Raw genomic sequence first — 22,812 nt, forward strand, 5'->3', positions numbered from 1 at the left:
GCTCAAGTTGGCCATACGTCTGCCACAATTTCAAACTTTTAGTGTAGACAATAGGTCTGTTTACTGATGTGTTACTACACATATTCACTTAGCTTTGGTATTACGCATTACAGAATTACTTTACTAGAAAGGAAGACGTGCTAGAATCTCTCTTCTCACTTCCTGAAAATGAGTCAGCTTCTGACATTGAATCAGACGATGTTCCAACAGATGAGGACAGTAATATACTGAGCATCCACCCACAATCTCCTGCTACTTTTCAGAAACAAGTGCCTTCAGTAGGAGACTACGTTTCAGTCCTTGGAATGTGTTCAGTCTTTGCAGGTTCTCCCACAGAGTCCAAAAAAATTCCAGCTTTGAGTGATAGTGATGAGAGTGCTGAAACTGATTGGGATGAAACACTACCTAAGTGTTTAGACATAGAATCTATTAGAGAAAGCATTCTCTAAAATGAATCATCCATATGAGTATTTTCTTGAGATCTTCAATGAAAATATCATTCAGAATATTGTTGAACAAACAAACTTGTGTGCATCCTAAGAGTGACACAATTTTCAACTGAGCTCTGAAACACCTGTAAGAACAAAGAACTGGGTGGACACGACATCCTCTGAAATAAAAGCATTTATCGGGTTGCTTATCATTATGGACATCCACAAATTGCCACACTTATCAAATTACTGGAGTTCAGATACCTTTCTGCATGTTGAATCAGTGTCGAAAGTGATGACTCTAAAAAGTTCAAAAAGTTTTAGAAAACCTTCATCTGAATGATAATTCGAAGGCAGTGGGGAAGGGTGCTCATGGATATGAAACTAAATAAAGTGAGGCCCTTGACTGATGCCCTAAATGTTAACTTCTTAGAGGCATATATATAATCATTCAGGCAGATAATCTATTGATGAAGCCTTGTTACCTTTCAAGGGAAGATTGAGCATAAAACAATGTATGCCCATGAAGCCTATAAAAAGATGTTTCAAGGTCTGGCGCCTGGCTGATGCTAAGACAGGCTATCTACTGAAGTTCCAGATCTAGTGTGGAAAAGAGGAAGACAATATTGCTAATATTCTTCTTGGTGATAGGGCTGTACTTGCATTGTGTTTGTCTTTGAAAAACAGTAGATTTATTGTCGCATTTGACAACTATTTCACTTTCGTATACCATAATGAAAACACTTCTGGATAGTGGAATATATTCTGTTGGTACTGTCAGAGTCAACAGAAAAGGTCTTACAGAAATGATGAAGAAAAATGACAGACTTTCACAAGGTGAGTTCAAGGTGCAGATAAAAGACTCAGCCATTGTGATAAGGTGGCAAGACACAAGAACAATAACAGTTTTGTCTACAGCAACATCTCCCAAGGGTGTAACATTCATTTCCAGAAACAAAAGAGGTGGTTCCATATGTAGCATTGCTGTCCAAGTGCCATAAGTTTGTACAACAGTGTAATGGGTGGTGGGGATCTCTTCGACCAGAAACGAGAATGGTATGAAGGTGGATGGCAATTGCTAAAATGATGGTACAGAATTTTTTTTCTGGTTGATGCTGCCATTGTGAATGCATTTATTACGCATGCACACAGTCACGGGAAATCGAGAGTAGCTAACATTCCATTTACAGTTGGCAAGAGAATTACCGTCAGGATTCTCATCAAGGAAAAACAATAATTTTATGACAGAAAGTGGAAAATAGTTCTTTAAGAATATCTATTGCCTTAGCAAGAGTCAACCTGCATCCTACCTTAAACGTAACTGTAATAGGCAGGCCTGTAACTTTATAAATTTTGTTCACAATACAACCATCTTACTAGTCACACAATGATTTCTGGAGAGAAATCACTATCTTCAGGCTGGACAATTTTAATTACTGCATTTGTGCTGAACTATTCGACATCAGTTAAATTAAAATTATAGCATTGTGTCCTTTAGCACAGTGACTGGAATTACACACAAACTTCTCACATCTATAGTTTTCCAACCCCTACGAGATTGAAATCATATAAGATATCAGAGAGTAGAATTTTTATTACTGCAAAATGGAACAGGACAGCACAAATGAAGTAATAATAAAATTTACCGACTAAAGAGAGAACAATTTCAGAAAATTATAATAATAAAATTTACCAACTAAAGAGAAAACAATTTCAGAAAATTAAAAAATGGCTCAACATGACTGCTCATTTGTATTGTGTATGAAACACTACAGCTACAAATGTTCATTAAAAATCTCTACAATCCCTGGTTATCATCCATGCCTATATCACTTCTCATTGTCATTGCATTCCACATACTTCTGAATTTGGTTGCCCACTTCTTACTTTTGCCCATCAAATGAATGAATGTGTTGTTGTGTGTGTGTGTGTGTGTGTGTGTGTGTGTGTGTGTGTGTGTGTGTGTGTGTGCTACTTTTTCAGTCAGTTTGTTTAGAACTTTAAAGGAGTTTTTGTACATATTGATTTTTTCTTGATTGTTTGAAGCTTGTAATTCAGTGTATAACCCTCTTTTTCTGTAATTGATTATTTTGATGTCAACAGTAATTCGTGGCTTCATAACCTGTGAAAAATTAACTGCAACTCATTTTGCAATATTGTCTCTAAGGCAATGGGAAGTATATATTTGAAGTGTGGATTAGAAGTGAGTTGACCTTTTCAGATATAATTTTAAATGGGTAATTGGTTTGTTATCTTGAACATCATATATTTAAAATATCAAATTTTCCATTATTGACCAGAACTGTGATTGCACATATTGATCTGCACAGACTCAATATCTCCCCTTTGTACAACCTTAAATTCCAGTTTTTCAGTTTAGTGACAATGTATTCTTGTATGGTGTATGTATATTTATGGGAAACATTTTTAGCCTTTATTAAATGTCCTGGTTAGATGAGAGATTAATATTATTCTATTTTAGTGCATTGGTCTTGCTTTCTATCACAGTTTATATTTTTATGCTACAGCTATGATTCAGTTTCAGTACTAATCAAAGTGGAGCAGTTGTTAAGGCACTGGATTCAAATACAGAAGTAGTAGGGTTTAAATTCCGGTTCACCCTCCAGACCTAGATTTTTCACGGCTTCACTAAATTGCTGAAGACAAATACTGGGATGGTTCCTTTGAAAAGGGCAAGGCTGATTTCAGTTTCTACCCATATCCAATCAGTGGTGCTGCTTAATCTCTGATAACATCATTGAGACTAGGATGCTAAGCCCTAATCTTCCTTAGGTCTGTTTTAGTTTGTAATTAAATGTTCTTTTTTTCTTTCCTCTTGTAAAAAGGAACTGCTATACATCAGTATTTCATGCTTGGGATAAATGTGTCATTTAGCAGTTTGCATGTCATTATTTAGCAGATGATGATTCCACTAATGTAATTATTTGACTGTTACATGTCATGTTGAATCTGAAAAAAGTTTTATGTGTTTTACAGCTGGCATTGTTCACATCAGTGAAACCTCACCCAAGTTTAAAAGATGTGAAATTCGTTGAATCATGGCGTGACTTCAATTACACTTTTCCAAAGGCAAAGTAAGACAGTTTACTCTATGTAATAAATTTTCTGTTTATTTGTGTGGTTATATGTATAATTTGTGAACATTAAATACTGTTAATCTAGTTAATGGTGACTGTTAAAGAGTGATCATTTTAAATATCTATATTAAGTATATTTAACAGTATTATGAAAAGGATAGTTGCTACTCACCATATGGTGGAGATGCTGACACACACACACACACACACACACACACACACACACACACACGGCCACAGTCTCCGGCTGCTGAGGCCAGGAAGTGTATTTAAGAATTTTATGAGCCAATTTAAATTTATTTGATGTGTTGACTGCAGATATTGTGGAGTGAAATTAGGTTCAGATCTGTCTCCTTGCACGTAGTCTTTCTAAATATTACTGCTCCTAAGTTTCATTGTTGTAACTTTTGTGCCTAGTATAAGATTGTTAGTTGCTTTAGCTATAATTACAAGTCTTCTAAAAATAGACAATTCAGAATGGAATAACAACAATATGGAAAGGATAGATTGCTACTCACCACATAAAGGGGGTGTTGAGTCACAGACAGGCACAATGAAAAAGAATGCTACATATATTCAGGGAGGACTTAGTCTGATAGCTGAATATATGTAGCATTCTTTTTCATTGTGTTCATCTGTGACTCAGTGCCTCTTCTTTCCATATTACTATAACATTTCAGTTGTCAGAGTGGTACTAGGAAGCTTAGCATTCTGTTTTTCAAATACACTGAAACTGCTCTTTCGTGATATAGGCAAACCAGTCATTAGAGAGGAAGTAATCATCTTTGATATTGTGATTATTTTGATAATGTAATGCCAATACCTTGTTTCATATCAATGATCCTAGAATTCCGTGGCTCCATCATCAGGTTGCAATGCTGACCAAAGAGCAGCAGCTCTTCCGTATGCTATTTATTAGCAACTGCTATGCACTATTGTTTATAGGAAACAGTAACTTGAGTTTTTTATGAAATTTGATCAGACATTGTTTCACAGGTATATCTTTTGTGCTAGATAATAAGTACTGTGTGAACAAGCTTCTTTTCAATAAATACGCCTTCAGTGATAACATTTCAGAGAAACTTATTTTTTCCCGAAGTCCTTGTTTGTGAGATCTTGAGCATTCAACAGCTAAGATAAATTTATTATTACAAATCGAATGTTGCAAAACTAAGATAAAATCTTTGAGAACAGTGCAGCTGCTAGATAACGATTTTGCCAGTAAATATTTTTATTACTGAATGAAATGGCGTGGAAAGGACTTTATTTGTAAATGACAGCAATTTGGCCCTTAACAAATAAGTGTTACCACAATGAAACAAAGAAAAGCCTACATAGAAAGAGTATATAGGTGAGCTATTCATGGGAAGTGAACTTGAAGGCAATATCATAGAAAGGGAAGAGGGTGTAGACGAAGATGAGATGGGAGATGTGATACTGTGAGAAGAATTTGACAGAGTGCTGAAAGAACTAAATGAAAACCAGAACTACTGATATCCTTGGGAGAGCCAGCCATGACAAAACTATTCCACTTAGTGTGCAGGATGGGTGAGATGCGCAAAATGCCCTCAGACTTCAAGAAGAGTGTAAGAATCCAGTTCCAAAGAAAGCAAGGGCTGACAGGTGTGAATATTACCAAATTATATGTTTAAACAGTCATAGTTGCAAAATATTAATATGAATTGTGTATATGTGAAAAGAAAAACTGGTAAAAGGCACCCTTGGTGGAGGTCAGCGTGTGTTCAGGAGGAATGTATGAATACACGAGTCAGTACTCATCTTATAACTTGCAAAAAAGGTTGAAGAAAGGAAAATCTTTGCTTATAGCATTTGATAATGTTAACTAGAACACACTATTTGAAATTATGGAAGTTTTAGGGGTATAATACAGGTGAGTGAAAGTTATTTACAACTAGTACAGGACCCAGATAGTAGTTATGAGAATCAAAGGGCATGAAAAGGAACCTGTAGCTGAGGAGGTGGTGAAACAGGCCTGCAATTTATCCTTGATGTTATTCAATGAGTACAGTGAGCAAGCAGTAAAGGAGACCGAAGAAAAATTTGGAGAAGCAATTAAAGTTCAAGGAGAAGAAATAAAGCCTTTGAGCTTTGCCTATGATGGCATAATTCTGTCAGAGGCAGCAAAGAACTTGGAAGATCAGGTGAACGGAATGGACAGTGTCATGAAAGAAGGATTTAAGATGACCAAAAACAAAAGCAAAATAAGGGTAATAGAATATACTGAGATTAAATCAGGTGATGTTGAGGGAATTAGATTAGGAAATGAGACACTAAAAGCAGTTCGTGAGTTTTGCTATTTGTGCAGCAAAATAACTAATTACAGCCAAAGTAGAGAGGATATAAAATATAGATAGGGTATGGCCAAAAATGTTTCTGAAGAAGAGAAATCAAACATCAATTATAAATTTAAGTGTTTGGAAGTCTGTTCTGAAGGTACACTCATGTTCAGAAAAAGTAAGAACACCTAGAATGAGTAGAGATAGGACATTCATATTCACAGGACACGTACATTAGTATGTTCTGCAGAAATGATTAGCATTTGAACCATTTCAGCCCACGAGTTAGAGGTCAACATTGATATTGGTGTGCAACACCACCTACTGGTATAATGTGCCTGGGCCTCTTGTTGTCTCTGTAAATTGAAGGTAATGGACCAGTGTGGCTTGAGCAGATATGCAAGATGCCTCGAAGACGTATGCATGACTGTATTGTCAAATTGGTGAGTTTGAAAGAGGACGCATTATTCTGCATGAGAGAATGTGATGCATCCATCTGGGAAACTGCTGCTCATGTGGGACAAAGTGTTTTGATAGTGCAACAGGTGTGTGCAAAATGGTTCATGGAAGGCTGTAGGACATGACAAGATAGGTCAGGTCACACCATCCAGCTCACCCTCCGAGAAGACATATCTCATCCTAATGGCATTGCAAGACAGATCTGTGTCCTTATCTCTGGCACAACAGTGGAACAGTGTAAACCATCGTACACTATCAGGGGTGACAGTCTGTCGCTGTTTATTATGGCATGGGTTACGAGCACATTGACCACTTCTCCACCTACCTTTCACGAATGTGCAGAAAGATGCTAGACAGCAATGGTGTATGGAACGTCACCGGGGACAGGAATGGTGTCAGATGGTGTTTCCAGACAAATCCAGGTTCTGTTTGTTTGAAAATGATGGCTGCATTTTGGTTTGCCGCTGACAGGAGGAGCAGCATCATGATGAATGCATTCGCACAAAATGTACAGCACCAACTCAAGGCCTTATGGTGTGGGACGCTATTGGGTACAACCACAAATCACAATCGGTGATAGTCCAGGGCACTGTGACCAGTGTGGCCTATGTGAATGACATGTTGCAACCCTTCACAACACCCCAGATGCCATTTTTCAGCATGACAATGCACGTCCCCATGTGCCTTCTTGGTGCCACTGGATGTCAGCCTTTTTCCCTGGCCCACCAGATCACCAGAGTTGTTGCCAATCAAAAATGTATGAGATATGGTGAAACGACGGGTGCAGTGCTGTGATCCAAAGCCAGTCACAACAGATGAACATTGGAAGCAGGTGAATGCAGCATTGATGGCTATACCACAGGACATCATTGTGCCTTATATAGGACGATGCCATCATGCGTGAAACAAGTTACCAGGGCCCCTGGCAGACCATGTGCCTACTAGGCAGCAAGACACTTACTGAACTGAGGTGACTGAAATGCTATTCATTTCTGGAGAACATACTAATGTACATGTCCTGTGAATATGAACGTCCTATCTCTAGTCATTCCAGGTCTTCTGTTTTTGTGAACATGAGTATATTTGTCTGGTATGTAGCTTTGTACAGGAGTGAAATGTGGATGCTAAGTAATTCAGACAAAAGTGATGCTACAGAAGAATGCTGAAGACTAGATATGTAGATAGCATAACTAATGAGGAGGTACTGAATAGAATTGGGGGAACAAAGAAACTTGTTACACAACTTAATTAAAGGAAGGGGTTGGTTGACAGGACACATTCTGAGACGTCAAGGAATAATAAATGTAGTATTGGGGGGAAGTGTGGGGTAAAAATTATAGATAGAGGCTAAGAGATGAATACAGTAAGCAGGTCCAGCTAGATGCAGGTTGCAGAAGTTATTCAGAGATGAGCCAGCCGCTGTGGCCGAGCGGCTCTAGGCGCTTCAGTCTGGAACTGTGCTACTGCTACACTCACAGGTTCGAATCCTGCCTCGGCCATGGATGTGTATGATGTCCTTAGGTTAGTTAGGTTTAAGTAGTTCTAAGTCTAGGGGTTGATGACCTCAGATGTTAAGTCCCATAGTGCTTGGAGCCATTTATTCAGAGATGAAGAGGCCTGCACAGGATAGAGTATCGGGAAGAGCTTCATTAAAGTAGTCTTTGGACAAAAGATAACAACAACAATAAAATATTTTTGAACTCTGTAATGACTAGCAGAAGGATAGAAATAACAAAGCACGCTATTATAATTGCTAATTGCATGTAAAATGATGATTAAAAATAACATAAATCATGTTCTGTAATCCTACAACAGATTATATTCAATGATATAGTCCTACAATTATGTTAATTTGTCCAACATCCCTAACTGAAAATGAAAATCGTCATCTTCCCATGCCTTGGAATCCTTTTGCAGTGATACGTAAGTCTCCAAACTGAATTTCAACAAAGATATAAATTATATGTGGGAATCATTTTTATATCTTGTGTTGCAATGTAATCGTATACACGTGAGGGGGTTAGGTATGCTAAACAAATTTTTAACTGCATTTCTAACTGCAAAACTCCACTTTGCACAGGCTTCTTACTTCACTACAGGCTGAACTAACGTTTGAAGTGTTTTAACATCTGTGAGACATTATGTTTAGATTACAATCACAGTTGTATTTCTGGTGTGATGTGTTTAGATTAAGGATTCAAACCATTTTATTCTTCTCTAAAGTGGACTACTTCTCCATTGCAATATCTCTTGTGCTGAAATGTTTCTTGAATTACAACTATCTGTTAAATGATAGGAGCTCTTCTTCTTAAATATGCATATAATGATCATTGATTTACAATGGGGAATCACTTCACATTCAGTGTGTAAACATACATATACCTTGTGACATTCGCCTGCTTTATTTCCTCGTTGATAGTATTCGGTGTCGATGTAATGCGTTGTTATACTGGCTGAAAAATGGGGAGTGGAAGTTCAACACTGACTACTGTAAATGATGTAGCTGACAGTTGCACATTGCATTTCACCGTTATTTACTTTCACTGTTCACAACCCCCCAATTTTACACAGTTAATATGCCCAGTTCACTATTGGTTAACTTTTGATAAGCCTCATTAATAGTTTGCTGTCAAATGTCAGCACACTGCTAGAATAGTTTACCATTGAACATCTGTGAGCAGTAAAAACCTAACCACACAGTTCTTGCAAAATTATACGGTACGTGTGACACTATTGAGCAGACACTTTCATTGTTCTAACACACGTCCTATTTGTGGTACACTTATTTCATGATTAATTTGATGCATTGTTGTTGATCTAACCAATACAGGTTTCTCGTTGGAAAATCGACCATGGACTGACTGGAAAATCGGTCGTGGACTAACTGACTCGGAACGAAAAATTGAGCCTTTATATATCCTCACAATAATAGCTACTGAAACTATACATTGTTCAACGTTTAAGTTACAGAAATTACAATTATAACATAACTCAGTCAATTAACTGAATATATAGAAAAATTCCTTCTTTTTAACAGTTTCTTCTACTACAAGGGTTAGGCCAAATTATTTGTTTAAATCATGAAATTAACAGATATACTTACACAAACAATGCTTTTGACAAATCTGGTAATTATTTTGTAATTAAATAAGGGCTGGCTTTGCTAACATGTTCTTGAATAGAGTCAAATGTTTATAATTAGTACAGAATTTATATTTGTTTATAAGTCAACAATAGAATCTAAGACACGGAACAATTGCTGATTTCATGCTATAACAAAATATATTAACTAGGAATGGTCAAATTAATTAGGAGATTAATTACATACACTAAACTAAGAACAAAATTAGATCTGGTGCTATATTTCTAAAGACTGACGGTCAACCTTTCTCTTTTACGAAAATGCAGATTATACTCATGTATGTTAATGGCAATTAGTCACAAATGGAAAAAATGAATTTAAGGAGGCAGATAGCAAAACAAGAGAGAAAATAAAGAGATCCCACCTCGTTACGTCACAACCTGACATTTATGCTGTAAGATGTTCAGTCATTGTCACTCTGTGCAAAACTCTCAAACTAAACTCGATTATGATGTAAGATGTTCAGTCATTGCTGCTCTCTACAAAACTCTCAAACTAAACATGATTTTATTCCTTGATGCGAGGCTCATTGTCACAGTATTCCTGTTCTATGGCATGTGGAGAATCTCAAAGCAAGAACCCTGCAGCACAGAATAAAGTGCCGAACCAGCAGATACCATGAAGCACAGTAAAACTGTTGCTGTTGTCCCAACTTGCAGATATACTGTGTCCATTCAAACCAGTTCATGCACAAATAACAAATAAATTCATGAACGGTATGCAATTCTGAATTACTTAACCAATAAACCAATAAAAAGATATCTAACAATGGGTGATAGCAAAAGAAGATATGCCAAAGAAATGATAGAGGAGGCTCAACAAGATTTCTCGAGAAAAGAGTGTTGAAAAATTTACCATGAAGTTAACTTCTTTAAGAAGTGATATCAGAGCCTCCAGGAGTTTGTCAAGGAGAATAATGAGGTCACCATTTCTGAAAGATGGAAACAGTACTTTAAGGCAGCTGTGGTGTACTTAGAGATCTTCTTGAATCCCACCCCCTAGATGTGTAAAATTAGACTATACACCACCTATGCTGGAGGAAATAAAGAATCATACAATAAGGCTGAAGAAGAACAAAATTCCAGGAGTAGATGAAATCTAGGTGGAAGTCATTCAAGCTTTAGGAGAGGGGCTCAACAAGACAATTCCCCAACCAATCAATAGGATTTGGATTGTGGATAAGATCCCCAAAGATTGAAGACAGTGGTTACCTGACCTATACACAAGAAACATGATAATATGGACTGCACCAGCTACAGAGGAATTGCCTTCCTGAATGTATACTGTAAGATCCTGTCTTACTGTACACTGAATAGAATCAAGTCATGTGCAAGAGAAGTTATTAGTGAATATCGGGGGTTTCAGAAAAGACCATTCAACAGTGGACAAGATATATGTGCTGCAATAGCTCACTGAGAAGATGTGGGAGTATGGTGAAGTCCTTCATATGCTCTCCTTAGATTTTAAGAAGCCGTATGACAAATTCCACTGGGAGAACCCGATGAACTGCCTAACCAAGTCTGAAATACCTAAGAAACTCGTCAGCCTAGTTAAGGGTTTGCCTCACTGATTCAAAAGACACAGTGAATCTCTGGAACAAAGTCACATAGAGTTTTTATGGAATGCTGAGGCAGAGAAATTTACGGGTTACTAATATTGTTCAGTCTGGCTCTTGAAAAGATCACCCCTATGAGACTCCAAATTCTTTTGCGAGTATGTGCATTTAAACATGAGGATCCAAGTCATTGCCCCCTCAGGGGCTTAGCACTTGATTTCTGGGTACGGGCTAGGCAACCCTGGGTTCCTGAGCTTGGGACTGGTAAGCTCCGCGAGTCCTCTGGTACCGTAAGCTCCGTGCATGCTTCAGTGAACACTGTGCAGCACAGTGGTGGAATGTTGTGTGTTTCGGAGAATGAGGGCCTTGGCTTCACTGCCTGGACCACGAGGAAGGTACACACCTATATTAAAAAAAACCCTCAACCTCAACATGTGCTACATGCTGATGGGATGGGTGTACCACCAGGTAGTACCTACACCCACTCATCGAAGAGAGCTTGATTGATCAGTCCTCCCAAGGAGAAGTCTCATAATCGTAGTAACAGGGCATTAGTGTGGGATAACACTTTCATTATAATCAAGAGAACAGGTGGAAACTTGGAGAAGGTCTCCCCTTTCTGTAGTCACAAGGCTTTGGAAGGTATTGCTGGGTCCCTAATGGCTGTTGAGGTAAAACAGTCTGTAGCGGGCAACTTCTGGGGTACCTGCCACTCCCCAGTAATACAAGGCTTGCTTAGGCATGCAGGGCTCTGCCAGGATTGATTGTTGTTTCCCTAGCATCTCATGGGATCCCTATGGCATGATCTCATCAAACTATTACTCCTGATGGGATGGGTGTACCACCAGGTAGTACCTACACCCACTCATCGAAGAGAGCTTGATTGATCAGTCCTCCCAAGGAGAAGTCTCATAATCGTAGTAACAGGGCATTAGTGTGGGATAACACTTTCATTATAATCAAGAGAACAGGTGGAAACTTGGAGAAGGTCTCCCCTTTCTGTAGTCATAAGGCTTTGGAAGGTATTGCTGGGTCCCTAAAAAGCATCAAACGACTTTTCAATGGAACACTTCAAGTTGAAACTGCTAATTCAAACCTAGTATCTAAGCTTCTGGGATGTAAGGCCTTAGGTGACTACCCAGTCGAGGCTGAGTCGCATAACACCCTTAACTTTAGTTAGGGCGTGGTTACCTTTTCCGAGATAATGGAGGTGGACCCCTTGGAGAATGAAAAATTTGTGTGTCGTAGAAGTGCAGAACTATATGAGGAGAGTCAATGGCAAATTGTAAAAATCTTCAACGTTAATTCTAATGTTTAGTACTCCAGAATTACCTGAACACATCCTTGCAGGCTGTATCCATCTTAAGGCTCACCAGTTTTTTCCTAACCCAATGTAATGTTTCAAATGTCAGATTTGGCCATAGCACTATGGGATGCAATGGCAGGCCTACGTGTGGCAATTGTAGAGGCTCAGCTCATGAATCTGGCAATTCCTGTACACTTCCTCCAAAATGTATAAACTGCTCTGGGATCACCCAATGTGGAGCAGAAAGTGTGAGGTTTACAACCAGGAAAAGAAAATTCAGGAGTTGAAAGCCAAGAGACACATACCATATGGTGAAACTAAGAACACTTTCAAAGCTATGTAACCTCTGGATTTTGCTACTACTTTTGCATCAGCTCTTAAGATGCCAGTCGCTAAGTGTGATGCCTCCACACAAACTCATACCACAGATTCAAATACGAGCACACACACTCATCAGTGAACCTGTGAGGGAAACAGTACACTTGAAACAGAAGTCATTCTGAAGCCATCAGCGATGGGCTTATTGCCTAAGCCGCATACCGCTGCCCACCATCGGAAGCCTACTAAGCCATCTTCTCAACCCAAAGAACCAATTCCTCTCATAAGTAAAGAAAAAGTCCTTTGAAAAGTAGTTCCAAGTCGAAGAAAATGGTAGTTAAACCTTCGGATCAGCAAGCTCTTTTCCTCTCTTATGGGGAGTAAGCTCCAGCTAACATTCTCCCTGACACCCGTGGTAAATCATCGCCTCTGAGGGAGAAATAAAAGACCAACCATCACTAAACAAGTCCAAGGGACTTCTGTGTTGCAGTAGAATTTAAATGGATATCACTCACATTTGGAAGATTTAAAACTCTTGGTCCTGGAGAAACTGTTCTGCATCTGCTTACAAGAAACACATTTTAAAGTCACCAACACACCTGCATTATAGGGTTACCACCCCTACAGGAAGGACGATATTACTGGAGACAGGGCTAAAGGTGGAGTGCCTTTTTCCGTTGATGACAGAGGCCACTCGTCTCCTGTCCCTCTTACCACGACCTTACAAGCAATTGCTGTGAAAGTTCTAGCACTCTTTACCATTACTGTGTTTTCTTTGTATCTTCCACCTAATGATGCTGCAGATGCAGCAGAAGTATTCTTGTGAATACAGAATACTTTGGGGCACTCCGATGCCCATTCCTCCTTGTGGGGGACTTCAGTGCACACAGTGTGCTGTGGGGCTCGGCTACCACTTGCTATAGGGGTTGGATGATCGAGCGACTTGTCCAGTCTGAGAATATTTTCCTTCTGAACACAGGTCAGATGACACACTTTTCCACAGCTACAGGGTCTTTTTGAGCCATTGACCTTTGTTTTTGTTCCCTAGCTATTTCAGACTCTGTTCACTTGGAAGTGGCTACAGAGTTACATTCTAGAGACCACTTCCCGGTGTGGATCCGTCTTCTAACTTGGATGGTGGCTGACAGGAGACCACGAAGGTTGTTGATACAAAGGGCAAATTTGGTGCAGTGCAGTCGACAGGCTATTTTTGAACAAAAGGATTGTGCACAGGAGATCATGGCCCATTGCACTTTTGAGATCTAATGGGCTTCTGCAGTTTAGTAACCACCTGAAATGATAGCCTGTACGTAGGTGGAATGATGACTGTCGATTGGCAATCAGGGCCAGACGAACAGCTCTGTGGAACTTCAAACACCGTGCAATTACAGAAGACCTTCATGCCGTCAGATCTGCAAGAGCACATGTGAGGTGAGTGATAAAAGAATGGAAGAGGGCTTCCTGAAAGGAATTCATGACTTCCATTAATCGGTCCACTTCCATTGCGCAAGTTTGGGACTCAATAAGGTGGATTTCAGGCAAGGGCAGTACCTTTCCCATTACAACCTTATCAAGTAATGGGGCCTTGTTGGATATGCCAGAAGACATAGCTCAGGTTTTAGCTGAATACTTTTCTACTGTCACTAAGTCATCCAGACAAGCTCCTGCTTTTCAGGGGTTCCATAGGACTGCGGAGATGAGGAAGCTCAATTTCTTCTCACATAATAAGGATGTCTAGAACCTTCTGTTCTCCATGTGGGAAATGGAATCAGCTTTGTCTGCCACCACAGACACTGCTCCAGGAGTTTGAGATCCATTGTGTCTTGCTTTGTCACCTATGCCCTGGAGTGATAGGGCAGATCCTCTCCTGTTTGTCAGATCTGGTTTGATGGACAGTACCACACGACTTGGAAGGAGGCAATATTAATTCCATTCAGGAAACTAGGCAAGGACCATAGAGCCCCGAACATTTCCTGGAGTGTAGGCCTTATCTGTTGTATGGGGAAGACTCTTGAACGCATGCTCAATCTCAACCTCTGCCTCGTCTGGCTGCTCGAATCCAGAGGTCACCCAAGCCGCTCCCAGTGTGGTTTCAGTCACTACAGTTCCACCCTTAACAATTTAATTCTACTGGAGACAGCGATACAGTAGTCCTTCCTACACCAAAACCATTTGGTTTGTGTGTTTTTGACCTAAAAAAAAAAGCATGTGACACTACTCAGAGGTACAACATCCTTTGCTAACTTCAGGAATGGGGACTTCATGGATGTCTGCCACTTCTTATCCAATCATTTCTTGAGGACCAGCATTTTTGATATGTTGGCAATGCCTTGTCTGACTGCTATGTTCAAGATAATGTGGTCCCCTGAGGCAGTGTTCTCAGTGTCACATTGTTTGCCATCACTATCAATGGCATTTCCTCCGCAGTTAGAAGCCCTGTCAAATGCTCTTTGTTGGTGGATGATTTTTCAATTTTCTACTCTTGCTCTGATCTTACAAGGATGATGAGGTAGCTACAGCTGACCATTAGGAGGCTGGAAACCTGGGTCAGAACAACTGGTTTTTTGTTCTCTTGTCCAAACGATTTATCGTCCATGTTTCACTTCCATTTTCAGAAAATATTTCCTAATACTATACTCGATGTTAATAAATTTCTCTTCTTCAGAAACACTTTCCTTGCCACAACCAGGCTACATTTTATATACACTCTGCTTTGGCCCTCGTCAGTTATTTTGCTTGCCAAAAAGCTAAAATCATTTACTACTTTAAGTGTCTAATTTCCTAATCAAATACCCTCTGCATCACCTGGTTTAATTTGACTACATTCCATTATCCTTCTTTTGCTTTTATTTATGTTCATTGTATATCCTCCTCTCAAGACACTGTCCATTCCATTCAGCTGCTCTTCCAGGTCCTTTGCTGTCTCTGGCAGAATTACGATGTCATCGGCAAACCTCAGAGTTTTTATTTCTTCTTCATGGATTTTAATTCCTACTCCAAATTTTTCTTTTGTTTCCTTTACTACTTGCTCAATATACAGATTGAATAACATTGGAGATAGGCTGCAACCCTATGTCACTCCGTTCTCAACCATTGCTTCCCTTTCGTGTCCCTCGACTCTAATAACTGACATCTATTTTCTGTACAATTTTCAAATAGCCTTTTGCTCTCTGTATTTTACCCCTGCCACCTGTAGAATTTGAAAGAGAGTATTCCAGTCAACATTGGCAAAAGCGTTCTCTAAGGCTACAAATGCTATAAACATAAGTTGCCTTTACTTGACCTATCTTCTAAGATAAGTCTTAGGGTCAGTATTGCCTCAGTGTTCCAACATTTTTACAGAATCCAAACTGATCTTCCCCGCTGTTAGCTTCTACCAGTTTTTCCATTCATCTGTAAAGACTTCATGTTAGTATTTTGCAGCCATGGCTTATTAAACTGATAGTTCGGTAATTTTCACATCTGTCAGCACTTGGTTTCTTTGGAACTGGAATTATTATATTCTTCTTGAAGTCTGAGGGTATTTCACGTATCTCACACATCTTGCTCACCAGATGGAAGAGTTTTGTCATGCCTGGCTCTCACAAGGGTATCAGTAGTTCTAATGGGATGTTGTCTATTCCTGGGGCCTTGTTTCAACTTAGGTCTTTGAGTGCTCTCTCAAACTCTTCACGCAGTATTATATCTCCCATTTGATCTTCATCTACGTCCTCTTCCATTTCCATAATATTGCCTTCACGTACATCGCCCTTGTAGAGACACTCTATATACTCCATCCACCTTTCTGCTTTCCCTTCTTTGCTTAGAACTGGGTTTCCATCTGAGCTCTTGATATTCATGCAAGTGGTTCTCTTTTCTCCAAAGGTCCTTCTAATTTTCCTGTAGGCAGTATCTATCTTACCCCTAGTGATACATGCTTCTACATCCTTATATTTGTCCTCTAGCCATCCCTGCTTAGCCATTTTGCACTTCCTGTCAATTTCATTTTTGAGGCGTTTGTATTCCTTTTCGCCTGCTTCATTTACTGCATTTTTATATTTTCTCCTTTCATCAATTAAATTCAATATCTCTTCTGTTACCCAAGGATTTCTACTAGCCTTGTCTTTTTATCTACTTGATCATCTGCTGCTTTCACTGTTTCATATCTCAAAGCTACCCATTCTTCTTCTACTGTATTTCTTTCCCCTGTTCTTGTCAATCGTTCCCTAATACTCTCTCTGAAACTCCCTACAATCTTTGGTGCTTTCTGTCTATCCAGTCCCCATCTCCTTCAGTTTGTACCTTTTTGGAGTTTCTCCAGTTTCATTGTCAGTGATACAGGACTATAATTATGTGCCTCTGTCCTATGACCCTTCTTGAAAATGGAAATGACGTGCACCTTTTCACTTGCTAGGTACCCTAGAAAATAGTCTATACTTGTTTTTATTTTCTGTATGAAGTTGTAGCCTGATTTGGAAATTTGACAATTCACAAGATTGTCTCCTTCCTTTTCAAAACATGAAAGATATTGAAGGGAATGTATTTTAATAATCAGATTAGATGTGACGAGTGAGTACAACTAACAAAATCTTGGATAGTATCACATTAGGAGATGTTGCATGATAGGTGGCAACGGCTGAAGAGGAAAAGTCTCCCTTCCTTCCTCTTCCTTCCTTCCTTCCTTCCTTCCTTCCTTCCTTCCTCCTCCTCCTCTTCCTTCCTTCCTTCCTCCTTTTTTTTGTAAGACTATTGCAGTGCCAAAAATTACTAGTTATGATTTTTGTTTTTTATTTATTTATTTTTTAATGAATAAAGTTACTGTGCAGATAGTAACGAAGCAGTTGGACTGTGTATAAATTGGCCAATGAATAAATTGTGATGAGTAAAGCACCATTTGTCTCACACAACTTTCTTCATAATTGTAGGTGGAGGAAGTTATACCTCATGCTACTTTTTTTGCAGTTTTAAAGGCCACATACATACATGAAAGTAGCAATAATATTTAAACAATAATATGCCAAGCAATTATGTTAGAGTATGTGTATCAATTTAGAAATACAAGTTAAAGCTGTTTTTAAATTTTTCTTTTTTTGGGGAGGGGGAAGAAATTATTACTTTTGCTCAACAGTCTATGATTAAATATCTCTGAAGCAGAGATATTGCTAGGGCAGTTTTCAGCATATTGAAGAGCCATTACTATTCTATGCTGCTTATTAGTTCTGCTGTAGTTAAAAAGAAGTATAATCTTTTCCCCCAACTAACAGAATACATAGTTGATAGTTTGTTCAAAGGTTTTTTTGAATAATGAATATGAGAACACATTCCAATAAATGTTTCTAGCAAAAATAAATCGTACTGAATGCCAAACTGAAACAAAAATGTATTACACTCATTGTGTCTCATTGTAAAAATAACAGTAAATATCCAACTACAGCTATAATTGTCCCCACATGGGTATCAGATAACATTGTATTAAAGTATAATAATTTTATCTCGTTTGATCACTATATGGAGTTAAATTTTGAGTGTCCAGTAACTTTTGAATTTTGTACATACAATTCTTCCCTCTTGTAAACTTTGTTTATAGCCAGCATGCAAAACTCTGACATTTATCTCATCTTAATAATTTCTTAATTTAGTATACATATTAGACCACTGCAGCTCGGGTACATTCCTGTAGTACATAAATTTGGACTAAGCCCCAAAATCTTTAGGGTTCTACCTCTATAGAAACTATACTCATATAACACACCTTTCCCCAGAAAGATGTCTCACATCTCGTACAACATTTGTCACAGTGATTATGTCCCTATATACATATTTTTCTTTTTCCTGGCCACAGGATTAGGTCCCCCTTCCTTGATACACAAATTCCATTCATTCCATACCTCGTATGTGAAGGTACGTCATCCTACTCATAACTTTATGTGTCTCTTCTCTGTACCCGCTTGTATTCATATGAGCTTACTCCTACCTTATTGTGAACCCATATGTGAGGCCTAGTTTTCTTTCATTGTGTTTCCCAATTGTTCCTCTACTCCATTTATGTCAGCAATCTGACTTAACAGTATCTCATTGTTATTATTTATTGACATTAAAATACTTATTACAAACTTATATTAGGTTATCCAAATCAATGCCAACTTATGTGATTATGGATATTCACAGTAAATTTTGGCTTTAATTTGGATGTTGGCACGTCATCAACCATAAACTTAATTCAGTGTAATTGGATAAATGAAAAATCTACTCACCAAGTTCCAGCTGGAGAACACACAAAAAAGGCGTTACACATGCAAGCTTTCGGAGCCAGTGGCTCCTCCTCCTGGCAGAAGGGTTGAAGGGGAAGGAAGAGGACAGGTAAGGCTTAGGAAAAGGGGTAGAGTTCAGAGAAGTCACCCAGAACCCCTGGTCATGGGAGACTTACCGGACGAGATGAGAAGGAAAGAGTGATTGTTTGGGAACTGCACTGGACAAGATTTGAAAACCTGAGTGCTTAAAGGTGGAAGATAGGGTAATATGCAAGACAGAGATTACTGCTAAAACATTGTCCATGAGTTAATAAGAGCAAAAAGCTTAAGTGCATAGAGGTGGGAAGGGTACAGTGAAAAATAGAAAGATCAGAAATCAAAGATGCAGAAAATTAAAATGGAATGAAGAGAGGAATAGTTACTGTGAAGAAATGCCGAGACCAGCTCAGCATTTTTTCGCCGTCCCCTCCCACCTCTATAAAGTACAATGCACTTAGGTTTTCACTCTTATTCACTCTTGCACAATGTTTTAGCAGTAATCTCTGTCTTGCATTTTACTCTTTCTTCCACCTTTAATCTCTCAGGTTTTCAGATATCGTCCAGTGTAGTCCCCAACAGTCAGTCTTTCCTTCTCATCCTGTCCAGTAACTCTCCCCAGACCTGGGGTTCTGGATGGCTTTTCCGAACTCTTCCCCTTTTCCTAAAACTTCAACTGTCGTTTACCTTCACCCTTCTTCCTTCCCCTTGTACCGTTCTACCAGAAGAAGGAGCCACTGGTTCCAAAAGCTTGCGTACATAATACCTTTCTTGTGTGTGTTCTCCTGCCGCAGTTTAGTGAGTAGTTTTTTATCTATCCAGTTACATTACATTTTAAAAAATTGAATATTTTCGTTGATATAATCTAAATTCCATACTTTTCCCCTTATAATCTCCCTCTCCCCAACCTGACATTGCTAACATGTACAGATTGTATGGAAGTTGTATGAAGCTATATAATTATTCTTCTGACTTACAGCTGACTAATTTCAGTTGTCTTTCGAGTGCATATATGACCACTTGACGGTGTCTTAGTAAATACATAGGTTGGAAATTAAATAGTGGCAACACTGCTGTGGAGACACTATGCAATGGAATCTACTATTGTCGCTGATAGCACACGTTGTTGACCTACCTCCAAGCAAATGGAGTTACGCGTCCCATGTCACTGGCGTGCGTACAGTCGAGGGGAACACAGTCACTTGTGAGCGAATGGTCTAACGTAACGGTGTCACTATGTTTTCAGAACAGGGACAACGGAGTTGGATCAAGATTGAATATGCCAGAGGCTGTAGAGCACGACAGTGTCATCAAGGTCTTCAAGAGGCATGCGGGGAATCGGCATTGCTGTACAGAACAGTGGCACGTTGGGTAAAAGCCTTCAATGAACGTCAGCAAACTGTGGCAGACATGCATCGGGTAGGTCGTCCTAGCGTCTCTGAAGAAAAAGTGCATGCTGTTGCCACGTTAGTGGACAGTGATTGACACCATACGATTTGTGAGCTTGCCCATGAAACCGGATTAGTGCATACGACTGTGCTTTGCATCCTGAAGGAACGCCTGGGCATGCGAAAAATTGCATCACGATGGGTTCCGCATTACTTGACAGAAATGCAGAAATGGGTGCGTTACAGCGCTTGAGGGTACTTGGAACACTAAGAGCACAAAGGAGAGGCTTTCTTACGCCATATCGTAACACTGGATGAGACATGGGCCACATCATATGAGCCACTGGGCCACTGAAACACCAATCCAACGAATGGCATCATTATGGGTCGTTGCGAAAGTTGAAAGTGCGTCAGAGCCCCAGTATGGTGAAAGTTATGGCGATTCTTGTTTATGACTGTGATAATGTTATCCTAACGCATTATGTTCCAACACGGCACACCATCAATGCTCAATATTACTGTTCATTTTTGGGGAGTCATCTGCGACCAGCTTTGTGAAAGAAACAGTGACACTTTCTGCGCAACCCACCCATCATTTTGCATGACAATGTGCGGGCACATACAGCACAAGCTGTGGCTGCTCTGTTCAGTCGATGGGACTGGGAAGTACTGTACCATCCACCATTCTCCCCAGACGTAAGTCCTTGTGACTTTGATTAGATTCCAAAGATGAAGGATCCACTTTGTGGCATTCGCTTCAGAACTGCTTCAGCGATTCGACAGGTAGTAGACTGCTCTGTTTGCACCATCAACAGAACAGGCTCTGCTAATGATATACTACGCATTCCACATTGCTGGCAATGGGTTCTACACAATGCTGGTGACTATTTTGAAGGACAGTAACAGAAGCCAACATGTAACTCTATTGTATTGATTGTGAATAAATAGTTGCCACTATCTAAGTTCCAGCCCTCGTACAAATGAACTAGACTGATTCTTATTAATCTTATGTATTTCATGCAAGATGACATTGTCTCCGAAAGAATATGTGTGATGTATTCTCAGCAAAAGCAGAACCCAAGTTAAATGTATCATAAGAGGACATTCTTATCACCGATAACAAACATGTAACTAATCTCCTGTGAGAATATCAGATGACTTCATCACACTTTATGTACCTAATTCCATCACATCTACAGTAAAATGAATAATCTCGTGTGTGTCAAATATACAGGGTGGTCCATTGATCGTGACCGGGCCAAATCTCTCATGAAATAAGCATCAAACAAAAAAACTACATAGAACGAAACTTGTATAGCTTGAAGGGGAAAACCAGATGGCGCTATGGTTGGCCCGCTAGATGGCACTGCCATAGATCAACTGCATTTTTTAAAATAGGAACCCCCATTTTTTATTACATGTTCGTGTAGTACGTAAAGAAATATGAATGTTTTAGTTGGACCAATTTTTTTGCTTTGTGATAGATGGCGCGTAATAGTCACAAACATATTACTCAAAATTTTAGATGAACAGTTGGTGACAGGTAGGTTTTTTAAATTAAAATACAGAACGCAGGTACGTTTGAACATTTTATTTTGGTTGTTCCATTGTGATACATGTACCTTTGTGAACTTATCATCTCTGAGAACGCATGCTGTTACAGTATGTTTACCTGTAAATACCACAGTAATGCAATAAATGCTCAAAATGATGTCGGTCAACCTCAATCCATTTGACAATACGTGTAACGAGATTCCTCTCAACAGCGAGGAGTTTGTCTTCCGTAATGTTCGCACATGCATTGACAATGCGCTGACGCATGTTGTCAGGCATTGTCGGTGGATCACGATAGCAAATATCCTTCAACTTCCCCCACAGAAAGAAATCTGGGGCCGTCAGATCCTGTGAATGTGTGGGCCATGGTATGGTGCTTTGACAACCAATCCAGCTGTCATGACATATGCTATTCAATACTGCTTCAACCGCATGCGATCTATGTGCCAGACATCCATCATGTTGGAAGTACATTGCCATTCTGTCATGCAGTGAAAGATCTTGTAGTAACATCGGTAGAACATTATGTAGGAAATCAGCATACATTGCACCATTTAGATTGCCATTGATAAAATGGCCGCACCATACATTAACCCGTCAAGGTCTCTCATGTTCCACTTGTCGCAGCCATCGTGGATTTTCTGTTGCCTATTAGTGCATATTATGCCGGTTTATGTTACCGCTGTTGGTGAATGACGCTTTGTCGCTAAATAGAATGCGTGCAAAAAATCTGTCATCGTCCCGTAATTTCTCTTGTGCCCATTGGCAGAACTGTACACGATGTTCAGAGTTGTCACCATGCAATTCCTGCTGCATAGAAATATGGTGCGGGTGCAATCGATGTTGATGTAACATTCTCAACACCGACGTTTTTGAGATTCCCGATTCTCACGCAATTTGTCTGCTACTGATGTGCAGATTAGCTGTGACAGCAGCTAAAACACTACTTGGGCATCATCATTTGTTGCAGGTTGTGGTTGCCATTTCACATGTGGCTG

The 22,812-nt window shown here is 39.4% G+C and overlaps 1 protein-coding gene across 1 annotated transcript in view; it reads left to right on the forward strand.

Moving 5' to 3' along the window:
* The window catches only part of LOC124607917 (cleft lip and palate transmembrane protein 1-like protein), a 161,191-nt gene that overhangs the window by 37,723 nt on the left and 100,656 nt on the right, over window positions 1–22,812 (forward strand). The window contains exon 2 of the mRNA XM_047139943.1: window positions 3,429–3,526. Coding sequence (XP_046995899.1) covers window positions 3,429–3,526 — 98 coding nt within the window. The remainder of the gene's footprint in view (window positions 1–3,428; window positions 3,527–22,812) is intronic.

This window comes from Schistocerca americana, chromosome 1 (assembly GCF_021461395.2).
Source record: "Schistocerca americana isolate TAMUIC-IGC-003095 chromosome 1, iqSchAmer2.1, whole genome shotgun sequence".
In the NCBI taxonomy this organism is placed as follows: Eukaryota; Metazoa; Arthropoda; class Insecta; order Orthoptera; family Acrididae; genus Schistocerca; species Schistocerca americana.